Source organism: Acanthochromis polyacanthus, chromosome 11, assembly GCF_021347895.1.
Source record: "Acanthochromis polyacanthus isolate Apoly-LR-REF ecotype Palm Island chromosome 11, KAUST_Apoly_ChrSc, whole genome shotgun sequence".
Classification (NCBI taxonomy): domain Eukaryota; kingdom Metazoa; phylum Chordata; class Actinopteri; family Pomacentridae; genus Acanthochromis; species Acanthochromis polyacanthus.
In genome coordinates, this window is record NC_067123.1 from 10,206,044 (window position 1) to 10,221,363 (window position 15,320).

General features: G+C 39.5%; 2 protein-coding genes across 6 annotated transcripts in view; both read right to left on the reverse strand.

Moving 5' to 3' along the window:
* LOC110969857 (major histocompatibility complex class I-related gene protein-like) overlaps window positions 1–15,320 on the reverse strand; it is a 273,081-nt gene that overhangs the window by 206,995 nt on the left and 50,766 nt on the right. The gene's annotated exons all lie outside the window — the stretch shown is intronic.
* LOC110969859 (major histocompatibility complex class I-related gene protein-like) overlaps window positions 10,667–15,320 on the reverse strand; it is a 176,500-nt gene continuing 171,846 nt past the window's right edge. Inside the window, exons 4-6 of one of the 3 annotated variants that reach the window (XM_051956051.1) lie at window positions 14,935–15,174; window positions 14,171–14,272; window positions 12,718–13,840 (exon numbers count right to left, since the gene is read on the reverse strand). In XM_051956051.1, coding sequence (XP_051812011.1) covers window positions 13,746–13,840; window positions 14,171–14,272; window positions 14,935–15,174 — 437 coding nt within the window. In that variant the 3' untranslated portion in view covers window positions 12,718–13,745. Of the gene's footprint in view, window positions 10,693–12,717; window positions 13,841–14,170; window positions 14,273–14,934; window positions 15,175–15,320 lie in introns of those variants that run through there. The other 2 variants (XM_051956054.1, XM_051956052.1) reach the window with 2 other exon arrangements.

Below are 15,320 nucleotides of genomic sequence, written 5' to 3' on the forward strand. Positions count from 1 at the left end.
CTTACTTTCCCCCTTCTTTGGATTTTGACCTGTCTTGTTCTGTCTGAGCCTGCAGTAACTCCGTCTTCCGTTCCACCAGCCCCCGGATAGTGATGGGCAGGTGAAGCCTCATGAAGCACTGAGGCTTTCCATACAATTCTGCCATAAAAGATTTGAAGCTTCAAGGCTTTAGTGACAGTGACATCTGGTGGTCATCTTAAGCCATAGCAACTTGTCAAGAGAGTGACTGAAGCACTGACTGTTTCAATCCATGTCAGCAATAAAAGTTCAGAAAAGACTGTGTGGTCATTCATGTGCTTTGTTCATTTATACTAAACTGATTATATCATCAATACACATTAAATGAATGATGCTTGTTAGACACTTAGAAGTACAATTGAGTTCTTTGTTTAAAGATGTTACTTTTTTCAAAAATAAACATTTGGGTTTTTTTGTTTTTAAAAACTAAGAAAAAACCAAAAACTATGAGGGGCCGTACAAGACTTAATTCATTCTCATCCTCTCACACACATATATTTTGTCTCACACTCACACACATTCTCCTTTCACACACATAAATTCTCCTCTCACACACATATATTTTCACACTCTTACACACATACATTCTCTTTTCACACACATACATTCTACTTTCTCACACTCATATTTTCACTCTCATGCACACACACATTCTCCTCTCACATACATATATTTTCACTCTCTTATACACATACATACTCAGGGCCTTTTCCAAACCGCCCCCTACACACTCCCCCTCCGTGACGGAGTGCACTTCGTGACGGAGTCACACTCGCAGCTGAATGAAGTTCACTTCATCAGGGCATAGGGTATAAATACAGCTTTGGGACAAACTTCCCTCTCTCAGGCGGAAAGTGGAAGTGGATGTTGCCATATACAAAGAAAAAAAGAAACTAAAACAAAGAAAAGACAAGAGAAACTTACTCCCATGCTTCTTTGGCAGCATTTCTTTTTTTATTGAAGAGCCTTTCATGTTTCACTCTCGTTTGAATAAATTCTTTAGTTTTTGTGACAGTCCCTGTAAATATAAAACACTTACTAAAATAAACACGAACTGTTTTCTGAACAAATGCAAGGGAGGCGTTAATCAATGACACGTACATCTAAAGTTGTGAAAATCTGCATGACAATCATTAAATATTTGTGTTAGTTTAACAGTGTTTGTGCAGGCACATGCGTGGAACTTACATTTGTATGTTGCTTCCTCCATGGCGGACACAATTCAACGCTACACATGTTCAGCGAGTCGGCATCCGTGCCGACTCGCTTGTGGAGGGTTTTATAGCGCACTACCCCTCCCCGCGCATCGGTTTGGGATGGCCCTTAATATGGCGGACCCTCCATGAGGACGCACAAACGGAGGGGTAGTGGGTAGGGGGAGTGTGTAGGGGCGGTTTGGAAAAGGCCCTCATTCTCCAGGGACACAGGAAGTCTCTCCTTAAGAAGAAAGTCCACCTTTAAACAGGAAGTGACTCTCAAACCTGGAAATACATGTGCCTGCTTGACTTATCCTTAGCAGATATCAAACACTGAAACTTGACAATGATGCGATTAAAATTCATCCCATTTTGCCTATTTTTCATTTTGGGAGTGAGTAGCAATGAAAATGACCTTGGATTTTTTTCAACAATGTCTTACAATGTATTGAACGACTGCATGGAGAAGCTACAGATTGTTATGTTCATGAGAGACTACATGGTGAACTTCGTGAGCACAATCAAACTTTATCTGGATTTCTCTCAATCCCAAGATTTGTGGAAGATCCAAGAAATAGAGAAGCTGTCAATACACTACAGTCCTTGTGTGGATTTCTTAATTTTTCGCTGACTGCTTCTGAAACCAGACAAAGAACCAGGTCTGAGAACAGTCATGTCCTGTTGCCACCATCTCTCCTGTGGACATCAAGGCAGACCTCGATACAGCATTTCAAGAGAGCAGATCTCTCATTTAGAGTCCCTTGGAATGAACTGGCAAAGCATTTCAACATGCTTGGGAGTAAGCTGTCGGACTCTCTACAGGCACAGACAGCAGCTTGGCATTCAGCCACTGACATATACAGCACTATCAACTGACAACCTGACAAGAGTTGTTGGTGAAATTCTTCAGTCTACCACAAATGCAGGTGAATGATATGTACACAGGGGTGAAAGTAAACCGGAACGGTCCAGAACTGCGTACCGGCAAAAGATCTGGTGGCGAACGCAGTTCCGGGAGAAGATCTGCTGGCGGTATGCCGCTCTTCCACCGGTATCTATGGGTACGCCGGTACGCCGCCCGGCCTGCCTGCTATCCATAGATATCGACCGGAGTTCACTCAGCAGTACGTGAGTGCGCATGCGTGTCTACTTCCGTAACACAGCGATTGTTATGGCCAGTAGCAGCCAATAGCAAATAGGTGCGCTTGATTTATTGCACTGGGGCGAGCAATAAATTACACCTGAAATTCCACACGTTCTTGTGATTGGCTGAAAAACTTTCAACAGGATTTACAATGGTTAGCATCGACGGAATGGGGTGAAAGCAAGCCGGAACGGTCCGGAATTATTACTAATAGTTCCGGCAAGAATTTAAAACTACTTTCACCCCTGTATGTACATGGGAGCTTGAGGTCACGTGGGCTGCATATTCAAAGATGGCGTGTTAGACAGAGTCTACGAGAAATCGACCCGATTGGAAGGTCCCTGAGAAGACACCACACAATTCGTCGAAGAATTTACTGTGTTCCAACCCCAAATCAATTATGGTGAGTAAATTCCCAACATAACGTACTGAGTTAGCCCACTGTGTACAACTCTTGATAGTGTTGCACCTGTAAAAAAAGAAAGTTATATCTCAGAGAAGACTTGCTCCTTGGTATAATTCCCAGCTGCGGACTTTAAAGCAGGCATCCCGAAAGCTGGAAAGAAAGTGGTATTCCACTAATTCAGAGGAAGTGTATCTGGCTTGGAAAAATGTTTAGTAATCTATAAAAAAGCTCTTCATAATGCCAGGACAACTTATTATTCATCTTTAATAGAGGAGAACAAGAATAACCTTAGGTTTCTCTTTAGCACTGTAGCCAGGCTGACAAAGAGTCAGAGCTCCGTTGAACCTTGTATTCCTTTAGCTTTAACCAGTAACGACTTCATGAGCTTCTTTACACATAAAATAGTTCTGATTAGAGATAAAATTAATCTGGCCCTTCCTACAAATGTCACAGATGCTTTTGAATTGGCTGTTAGACCTGATGAATCTTTAGAATTCTTCACTCCTATATGTCTCTCTGAACTAATTTCAACAGTTTCTACATCCAAACCATCAACATGTCTTTTAGATCCTATCTCAACTAGACTCTTCAAGGAGATTTTACCTTTAATTAATTCTTCAATGTTAGATCTGATAAATCTCTCTCTAGTAACAGGCTATGTACCACAGGCTTTTAAGGTTGCTGTCATCAAACCTTTGCTTAAAAAGCCCACTTTAGATCCAGATGTGTTAGCTAACTATAGACCGATATCCAACCTACCATTTCTCTCTAAAATTCTGGAAAGAACAGTTGCAAATCAATTATGTGAACACTTACAAAGGAATAATTTGTTTGAAATGTTTCAGTCAGGCTTCAGAGTGCATCATAGCACAGAAACAGCTCTAGTGAAAGTTACTAATGACCTTCTCATAGCATCAGATAATGGACTAGTCTCTATACTTGTTTTGTTAGATCTTAGTGCAGCGTTTGACACAATCGACCACAAAATTTTATTACAGCGTCTAGAACATTCAATTGGCATTAAAGGGACAGCACTGGATTGGTTTAAATCCTACTTATCAGATAGGTTCCAGTTTGTGCATGTCAACAATGACTCTTCTGAGCATACTAAAGTTAATCATGGAGTTCCTCAGAGTTCTGTCTTAGGACCGATACTTTTCACATTATACATGCTTCCTTTAGGCAATATTATTAGGAAGCACTGTATTAACTTCCATTGTTATGCAGATGACACACAATTGTATTTATCTATGAAGTCAGATGAAACTGATCAGTTAGCTTGACTGCAAGATTGTCTTAAGGACATTAAAACCTGGATGACTTTTAACTTCCTACTGCTAAATTCAGACAAAACTGAAGTCATTGTATTTGGCCCCAAACATCTTAGAAACTCGCTTTCAAAGCAAATAGTTACTCTGGATGGCATCACATTGGCCTCCAGTACTACTGTGAGGAATCTTGGAGTTATTTTTGACCAGGACATGTCCTTTAACTCACACATAAAGCAAGTCTGTAGGACTTCCTTTTTTCACCTGCGTAATATTGTAAAAATCAGGAACATTCTGTCTCAGAGTGATGCAGAAAAATTAGTTCATGCTTTTGTTACTTCCAGGCTTGACTATTGCAATTCCTTATTATCGGGTTGTCCAAATAGCTCTCTTAAACATCTACAGTTGATCCAAAACGCTGCTGCGAGAGTACTGACAGGAGTTAGCAAAAGAGATCATATTTCCCCTATACTTGCTTCTCTTCACTGGCTTCCTGTTAAATCCAGAATAGAATTTAAAATCCTTCTTCTGACATATAAAGCTCTTAATAACCAATCTCCATCATATCTTAAAGATCTGATAGTACCTTACTATCCTCGTAGAACTCTTCGCTCTCAAGCTGCAGGCTTACTTGTTGTTCCTAGAATTTCTAAAAGTAGAATGGGAGGCAGAGCCTTCAGTTATCAGGCGCCTCTCCTGTGGAACCTGCTCCCAGTTTGGGTTTGGGAGGCAGATACCCTCTCTATTTTTAAGACCAGGATTAAAACGTTCCTTTTTGACAAATCTTACAGTTGGGGCTGACTGGGTGACCCACAGAGGTTCGGCTTGTGTCTTCATTTGCACAGCTGACTCCTTCTTGGACGTCCCTTCGTTCTGCCCCTAGTCATGCTGCTATAGGCCTATAGGCTGCTGGGGGACTTTTCTTGACGCACTGAGCCCTTCTCTATCTACCTTTACATTTAATATGTATACCGTTATTGCAGTACATTCACTCTGTTTCCCCCTGTGTTATTTCTCCGAGTGTCCCTGGTCCCAGAGCTGGATGCTTCAGATCTGCGGTCGATGTTCCACCAGCTGGTCCAGTCTCCACCATGTCCACTGTGGGATGCTGCTGCTGACCTTCCTCCAGCCCTCTGCTTCCAACTCCCTTTTTCCACCAGTCAACTCTGCATTGCCTTCACTATACTGTTATGCTAACTTACATACTGTTTGAATTTTACTGCTAGCTATATATGGAGTATGTTTAATGTCAGAGCCGTACATCATAAGAGTAAATTATGAGTCAGTTTTCAATGTTGGCTTAAACTTTGTCTGTGTCACATATCCTGTCATGCATGTATCCAAATGTGTGTTGTGTTTTCCTTGCTTTCCCACCCCTCCCTCTTCTCCCATCCCTCCCCCTTGCCCTCCTCTGTCCTTCTCAACCCGTCCGGCCAGCAGGCAGATGGGTCCCCCCTATATAGAGCCGGGTTCTGCTCAAGGTTTCTTCCCTGTTAAAAGGGTGTTTTTCCTTGCCACTGTCGCCTTTGGGCTTGCTCTGGGGGTCAGGCATATGGGTTCTGTAAAGCGTCTTGAGACGATTTGACTGTAATTGACGCTATATCAATAAAATTGAATTGAATTGAATTGAATGAGTGGGAAAATATATGTGTAATGCAATGGAAAAACTCAAGCTCTCACATTTGGAAAGAATTCTGTTGGAAAAGTGTAACTCGCTATTTTATAACACCATGTCAAAGTGCACATTTCTCACAAGGAAACAGTCAGTGTTTGAGAAAATGTGGTTACCAGAGAGCGCATCATTACCGTGTGTTTTGGGACTGTCAGATTCTACAAAAATATTGGTTGGAAATTAACAGTGCTTTAAAACATATTTTTCAAATGACTATACCTTTCAACTTTAAGACTATGTTTTTAGGTTGTAAAACTAAAACAATGCAAAGGATTGATGGATATCTTTGGAATATATCACTAGCAGCAGGAAAAAAGGCCATAACAAAGAAATGGACGGAACAGAGACCCCCAACGATCCAGGACTGGGCCCAGATAATGACTGACATTTACAAAATGGAAAAGATCACCTCTGCAGTCAATTTAAAGATGGACTTCTTTCATGCACATTGGGGAAAATGGGAGAAATATGCAAAACAGTCCATGCCTGAGATTATATAGAGAAGGTTCTTTCAACCTGAGACAATATAATGTAACTCTCTGGAATTTCATTTGTTCTATGGTTCGTAATCAAAATATATATACATAAAAATAAGGGGGTAGAGACAGAAGAAGTTGTATAATCACACCTGCTTCTTGTTTTGTTTCTGGGTTGTTTTTTTTATTGTCAATATTGAAACAACTCTGTAACTGTATGTCAAATAAGCATTGTTAATGTCTCACATCCTCCAATAAAAACCTAAATGAAAAAAAAAGATATAGGTTGTCAAAACATAAACAATGCTTCTTTCCCATCGTTAAAAGGTAGACAATGTGCTACAAGCCCAGTTTTATCAAAAGTAGCTGTCTTTCAAGTTGCAGAAATAACATTGGTGTCTATGAGCAGCCGGCTGTGAACAGGGACCGCCTGCAAATTGCAAAACTGCTGCAACAGCAAAGAGAGACACAAATATTCAATACACTGTAGTGTCACCAGAATCACTGCAGCCTTCAACTGGCTCCAGTTGTCTCCTCCGGCGACACTGAAAAACCCTCTCGATTAAGGAGGGACTTCCTGTCATCAGTGTAGCCGGGGGGAGGTTGGTTCTTGCGCTCACACGCTCACGACAGCTCTCGCTGACAGGACGTATGGGGGAGACATAGCGGACTGCTGCATAGGGTTCAGAGAACGCTAATTGAGAGAATACAGAACATTTGATTTCACAGGTTTCTCTGTCAAAAAAGAATGTTAAAAAACTTTGTCATAGGGTGGATGGACAAGAATGCAGAAATTTTGCTTTACAGGGACGCCTCTGCTCAGGATCAGATAAAAAACGTTTTGACAGTTAGGGCCGGGAGGGAGGGGAGGGAGGGTGGAGGGGGTCGCATCTGCACCGAATAGATAAGCCGCTGACAGTCAGGGAGAGACTTTAGACGTGACTTTGGCCTCTGTCTTCCGGGAAAAACACGTGGTAAAAGACCACGTGGTAAGGCGGGACTTCCGGAAATGGGGCGGGGCCATCTGTCAAAGGTGTGACATGGCAGTTTCTGATTTGGAGCTGTCAAATTTTGATGATAAGTGGTTTATAAGCCTCTCTGCTGATCGGTCTATAGCTCCATGTCATCATTCCACTACTGGTTGTAAAGGTGGTGTCCGGAAAACAATGTGGGCTTAATAGACAATTGGAAAAGTTTCTAGTCTCATGAGGAGAGATAGAATACATCCCAATTTCAAACTTCAAACTTTATTTATTTGTATAGCACTTTTCATGGAGAACAACACAAAGTGCTTCACAAGAATTAAAAACAAAGAAGACATTAAATAAATACAAAAAACACCCATATAACAAAACATAATTTTTACTGTGCAGCTCTCTTATCTAGGAATATGGACAAATTCTTTAGAAACCAAATCCCTGATGACAGGTGAGACCAGGAAGCAGAGATGGAAGCCTTACACACTTCTCTGCTGCTTCACCCTCCCAGTATCATATAGAGACTGTGTCTGCCCCCTGACCACCCAGACTGTGTAAGTCTAGAATTAACAATAGAAGCGCTGTTCATAACAACCTTATCCAAATTAATACGACTTAATCAGAACCAAAAATCCGGACAATTCAGTGTGGATTATTACATATTAGATCTCTGTCATCTAAATCTCTTTGAGTGAATAACCTGATAGCAGATCATCACATAATGTGTCTGACTGAAGCCTGGCTGCAGCATGAAGAATATGTCAACCTATATAAATAGATTCCCTCCAGTCATACTGATTTTCATGTACCCAGATGTAAAGGGCAGAGAGGGAGGAGTGGCAGTAATCTTCCACTCAACCTTATTTACCAACCAGAGACCAGAAGTCAGCTATAGTTGAGGTACCTAAGGTTATTGTATTTTGCTCTGAACACCTCAGAGACATGTTGTCCAATCAGATTCTTACTCAGTAAGAATCCAATCAGATTCTTACTCAGCCTCCATTTCAACTGTAAAAAATCCTTGGAGTTATGTTTGCTCATGGTATGTCGTTCAACATACATAGAAAATGTTTGTAGGACAGATTTCTTTCATCTGTGTAATGTTGTAAAAGTCAGGAACATCTTGTCTCAGAGTGATGCTGAGAAACTAGTCCATCCATGCATTTATAACGTCTAGGCGGGACTATTGTAATTCCTTATTATCAGGACGTCCCAATAATTCTCTTAAACCTCCAGCTGATACAATATGCTACAGCCAGAACTCTGACAGGAACCAGTAAGAGAGATCATATTCCTTTCATATTAGCTCCTCTTAAAATCCAGGATAGAATTTAAAATGCTGCTTCCAACATATAAAACACTTAAAGAGCAAGCTCCATCTTAAAGACCTTAATGTACCATATCACCCTAGCACCTTCAGTTATCAGCTCATCTGTTGGGGAATCAGCTCCCAGTTTGGGTTCAGGAGTCAGACACCGTCTCTACTTTTAACATTTGGCTTAAAACTTTCCTATTTGATAAAGTTTATAGTTAGGGCTGCTCAGCATAACCTTAGCTGTCCCTTAGCTATGCTGCTATAGGTTTAGATTGCAGGGGGATTCCCATGATGCACTGGGCTCCTCTCATCTACTCTCATCTAGTCTCTCTATGCTGTTCTACATCACCATTACTTATCAGTAACTCTGTGCTTGTTCCCTCCGTGGATATCTCTGGATCTGGAGCTACACATCTCTGATCTGCAGCTGCTGGCCTCACCACCTGCTACCCTGCCATCTCCACCCCAAAACTTCCTGCTATCCTCACCCCCCCATGCCCACTGTCACCCAACCGGTCGAGGCACATGGTTACCTTCCCTGAGCCTGTCGGAGGTTTTTTCCTTCGCCTCCCACCCCGGGTTTTTTCTCTTCCTTCCCATCATTGCTCATACGGAATCCAAAGGCAACATTGGATTCGTGAGTTTTCTGTTCTCTGTTTGTAATTTGTACAGTCTGTACCTTAATAAACTAAGCACTTTGAGATGACATATGTTGTAAAACTTTGTTATATAAATAAAATGGAATTAATAAAACATGACTAATTTTCATCTAGTCTCTGGCCTTAAAGTATTTTAAAAGAAAAAATCAAACAAAACCAACATCAGAGACACACACACACACAACCATGAAACTTTTAACAGAATAAAATCATATGGTAACGTGTATGAAGGAAAAATTACTCTTTCCCTTTTCCAAGGTCATATTGGCCTACAGACAGGCAGGTGCTGCAGGAGATTAGATATTGTCTATTCTGACATGACTGAGCAGACGAGTTGTCTCCATATTGGTCTGTAACCTAAATCTGACTCTCTCCCAACTACAACATATACCCAAAGACAGAGAGAATCATCATAACTGATGCTGGTACTGCTTTGCATGTACTGCTCCTTTGTCGGTGTCACTTCTACTGATATTAGTAAAAATTACTCTCAACCTAAGTCATCTGAGTCTCCAGAGTGTCTCTGTCTCTGCCTCCTCATCCTCTCTCAAAATCACTGAAGTTCCACAACAATATGTTTTAATCCATGCAAAACAATCACAAAACAGAAAGGTTAATAAACTTCAATAAGTGAAGAGCAGCCACAACAAAAGGAAGCAAGCTGGCAGCAGGAAAGATGAACCACCTTAATGTTGAGAAGAGCTGGTTATCAGTTTAAGATTACTGCTTTTTAGACATATTACTATTATTTGACACTTGTTGCTACCCTTCTGTGTCCAGCTGCTCTACCTGCCTTGAACTGCACCCAGAAAACAAATAAAGCTGGATTGCACTTCCTTTTAGTTGTGTCAGAATGCTAAACCTGTAAAACAAACTACACCGTCTTATCAAACAAATCAGTTTCTACAAGACTCTGCATGTTTAAAACTCTTAAAACTTCTTACCTGAAAGTGTGACGGGAAATAAAACGAGCAGAAAAACGAGCTCCATCGTGTTTGTGGTGGTTGAGTGACTGCTGCTGAGGGTCAAGTGTGTGAAACTGTGATAAAAAAATCCAAACGTGGAAAGCTGTATTAGAGTCTGACCACAAATTCAAGGAGTGTTTCTTATCAGTTGACATAATCACAAGGAAATAATGAACAAAATAAGTTTGATTGGAGAATTTACATAATATGTGAGGAGGAGTCTGAAGGAAAATCAGCAAAAACACCTCAAGCAGTCATCCAAGAAAAAATAGCCAAGCAGAGAACAGGTAAAACAATTTATGTATAAAATTAAAAACAACTAACTTGAAGCAAGAACAACAAAAGATGAATAGTTAAGTGACTTTGGAATGAGTTGCCGCTGTAAATCTCTCATTACAAAAGTCAATATGAATAAACAAAAACATGTTTTAAAATGAAAATGAAGAGTTTCCAAAAAAAAGAAACTGATCCCAGCTGTCAGACAGTTTGTGCGTCACATTCACAGTAAAGCAGAACATCACCTGCATGAGTTATTGTGTTTAAACCAAACAGTAAATGGACCTCAGTGACTCGTCTCTAACAGGACATCAGCTCCACTTAAAAGAAGAATTAAAGCAAAATGGTCAAACAGCAAGAATAATAGATAATAGGCAGACACATTTGTATGAATATTTTACTCCTCTGCAGGTCGGTGCTGTTCAAAATTTATGTTCATATAAACCACTGTGTATCTTTGAAATGTGTATAAGCAGACTAAACATTGAATAGGATAGGACACCTGGAAGCTCCTGTGTTTGTGTCAGAAAGTGTTTTTCCTGGTTCTGGTTTCTAAGAATTCATATCCAGTTATACAGTCGCTGCTCTACATACACACGTGGACAAAATTGTTGGTACCCCTCAGTTAAAGAAGGAAAAACCCACAATTCTCACTGAAATCACTTGAAACTCACAAAAGTAACAATAAAAAATTTATTGAAAATTACATAATCAAAATCAGCCATCACTTTTGAATTGTTGATTAACTTAATTATTTAAAAAAACAAACTAATGAAATAGGGCTGGACAAAAATGATGGTACCCATAACTTAATATTTTGTTGCACAACCTTTTGAGGCAATCACTGCAATTAAACGATTTCTGTATTTGTCAATGAGCGTTCTGCAGCTGTCAACAGGTATTTTGGCCCACTCCTCATGAGCAAACAGCTCCAGTTGTCTCAGGTTTGATGGGTGTCTTCTCCAAATGGCATGTTTCAGCTCCTTCCACATATGTTCAATGGGATTCAGATCTGGGCTCATAGAAGGCCACTTTAGAATAGTCCAACGCTTTTCTCTCAGCCATTCTTGGGTGTTTTTGGCTGTGTGTTTTGGATCGTTGTCCTGTTGGAAGACCCATGACCTGCGACTGAGACCAAGCTTTCTGACACTAGGCAGCACATTTCTCTCCAGAATGCCTTGATAGTCTTCAGATTTCATCGTACCTTGCACACTTTCAAGACACCCTGTGCCAGATGCAGCAAAGCAGCCCCAAAACATTACTGAGCCTCCTCCATGTTTCACCGTAGGGACAGTGTTCTTTTCTTCGTATGCTTGGTTTTTGAGTCTATGAACATAGAGTTGATGTGCCTTACCAAAAAGCTCCAGTTTGGTCTCATCTGTCCAAAGGACATTCTCCCAGAAGCTTTGTGGCTTGTCAACATGCATTTTTGCCAATTCCAGTCTCGCTTTTTTATGAGTTTTTTTCAGCAGTGGTGTCCTCCTTGGTCGTCTCCCATGAAGTCCACTTTGGCTCAAACAACGACGAATGGTGCGATCTGACACTGATGTACCTTGGCCTTGGAGTTCACCTTTAATTTCTTTGGAGGTTGCTCTGGGCTCTTTGGATACAATTCCAACGATCCGTCTCTTCAATTTCTCATCAGTTTTCCTCTTGCGGCCACGTCCAGGGAGGTTGGCTACTGTCCCGTGGGTCTTGAACTTCTGAATAATATGAGCCACTGTTGTCACAGGAACTTCAAGCTGTTTAGAGATGGTCTTATAGCCTTTACCTTTAAGAGGTTTGTCTATAATTTTTTTTCGAATGTCCTGGGACAATTCTCTCCTTCGCTTTCTGTTGTCCATGTTCAGTGTGGTACACACCTTTTCACCAAACAGCAGGGTGACTACTTGTCTCCCTTTAAATAGGCAGACTGACTGATTATGAGTTTGGAAACACCTGTGATGTCAATTAAATGACACACCTGAGTTAATCATGTCACTCTGGTCAAATAGTTTTCAATCTTTTATAGAGGTACCATCATTTTTGTCCAGGCCTGTTTCATTAGTTTGTTTTTTTAAATAATTATGTTAATCAACAATTCAAAAGTAATGGCTGTTTTTGATTATTTAATTTTCAATAAATTTTTATTTATTGTTACTTTTGTGAGTTTCAAGTGATTTCAGTGAGAATTGTGGGTTTTTCCTTCTTTAACTGAGGGGTACCAACAATTTTGTCCACGTGTGTAAATATTTCTGTTCTTCTTCTATAGCGTCTCATCATCTGTAAACACCGATTACTAAAAGGAAGAAGTGGAGGTGGGGATGTTTCAATACAAGAGACAAGGATGCATTCAAGAGCAGCAATCAGGGTTGTTAAAACTCTTTATGCTTCTATGTGACGTCACCTCAAATAAAATGTTCTTACTGCACAAATTTGATCCAACTGACCTGCAAGTTTATTAAACAAAACACTTACTAAAATGCTACAATTGAGCAAAAAAAAAAAAAAAAAGACAATGAAATAAAAAAAATATATAAAATGTTTTCTTTAAAGAATTATTGCACACAAATGATGTGATTCTTTCTGGATGGTTACATCAAGGTGTTTACATGACTCTTCTATTAGCTCCACTTTATAGCAACTCATTATCATTTAATGAGTTCAAAAAATCACAGATTCAACAAGAGCAAATCAGCCAAAACAACTGAAAACTGTGTTTTTAGAACATAGTCTGAATGAAAGAGTTCCATTTTATGACATACAAGCTTGGACTCTACTGACTAACCTTCTTTTGACTTTAAATTTATAGTCAGTGAAATGAGCTCACACAGACTAAAATGTTAGAATATCACACTGAAAATAACAACACAGAATATTATCTCCAAAATTAAATGAGCTTTGAAACCCTTCTTTTTCATGAGGGCTGAATTCATTTACACACACACTCATGCTCACACACACACAGTTCTTACAAACAATAAAAAAAAGTTAAATAAAAGTAACTAAATAGAATGTATATAACAACAGTTCAAAGAAAGTGCATCATTTTTGAAGCACATCAGTAGGTTTAAATGTGCTGGTGATATCTGAATAATGTAGAATGAACAACAACAACAACAACAGCAACAACACAAAAAATACACATCCAAGACTTCTACATACTGAAACTTCTGAATATTTGTTCCACAGCAGCATCAGGTCTGCTGGAACAAACTGATACATTTGCATCTGTAACTACAATTAAAACTTTGGTAGTACAGAAAGTTAAACACTTAGTGCAGTTTAGAGAACAGTCTTCATTAGTGTGCTGGCTAATGCCAATAAAACTAAATTATTATTAGAAATGCTGCTAATAAGCATCAAAGACAGTACATGATGACTGACTCTGATCTTATTTCTGGAACCTCTCCACTGACGGTCTGCAGAAACAGCTGTGCAGCAAACTTATGTCTCTGGTAGGATTGTATCCTCTTCTAATCTCTAATCCTGTGGAGGCAAACAGAAAGAAAAAAGTTAAATGATAATTCTGACTTCATTATCTGTCACTGAAACAACAACAACAACAAAAAATGTAGAGCTACAGAAAAAATGAAACATAAAAGAGCATCATTTGACATAAAGAGGCTTCAAATGAACAACAGAGCTGGACTTGAATGATGAACACAAAGCAGAAAAAAAATACGGAAATAGAAACTTATACTTTATTTTTGACAAGGAAAACAAATCTTCTGGGGTTAAACAGTAAAACACAAATAAGATAATTGCATTCTCAAGAATCTGGCCTGATAATTTTAAAAAACACATTTAATTCTTTACCACTGATGTTCTTTCTCCAGATGAAGAACCCAGAGATGCCGACTGACAGCAGCAGGAGTCCAACAACAGCTCCAATAACAGCAGGATGCAGTGAGGAAGAAACTGGAACCAAAACACAACATTCACCCTTCAGAAGGTTATTCAGTGTGTTGGACAGTAATGTCGCTTAACAAACCAATACAGTGTTATAATAATAACAATAATATTACATGTTACGTTTTTAACTGTAATTCCTTTAACACATTGCTGTGACTGAAAAATAAAACATCTTTTTTTACCTGTTATTCTACAGGTTTTCCTAGTTTTGTTAAATTATTACAATAACAAGCAATAAAATAGGAGGAGAATATCTAAAAGGACTAATTTACATTCATGTTGACATAGAAACACAAAAGAACGGGAAAAAACAGACGAAATTGTCATAATGTCCACATAACTTAATGAGGAGCTTCTATAACATCTATAATGATGTCAATTTCTACAATTTAAAATTTGTAATTCTAATAACTAAACATAATAATTCATTCTTTTACAACAGTGTAATTTTCCATTTTCTTTACACAATGGCACTATGTTTAAATCAGCTACAGATATCACTGTTTAAATAATGTTTGCTGTTATTTTCACAGTGTTTTTAATGTTACAGTATGCCAATGTCTTTATGGATTAAAAAAAAAACATTTCTACAGTATATTAACAAAGTTCAGGGTTCATAAAACAGTTTCAAAACAAGACAGCAGCAGAAAGTTACCGTCTTCCCTTACCCTGATTGGTTCTGATCACTGATTTGTCCAGTTTGGTGATGATGTCATCTTTGACATCAGACATCTGAAACACACAGTCGTACTTCTTCCAGTCTTCAGGAGCGATTGATGAGATGTTCAGGTCAACACTCATCTGGAAGGTTCCATCATGGTTGGGGAGGATCTCTCCTTTGTCCACGTCCTCATGAAGCTCCTCTCCATCTTTCCTCCAGAACAAGTCGGCTCTGTCGGGGTAGAAACCTGTAGCGTGGCAGGTGACCGGAGAGGAGGAAGTCTTCTGGAGGAGAGACACTGAGGGAAGATCTAGAGAGAGAAACTGATGAGTCTTAACTGAACGTGACCGATCAGAGGGCTCTACTAAGAAGTGAGATCAGTGGGTTAGCAGG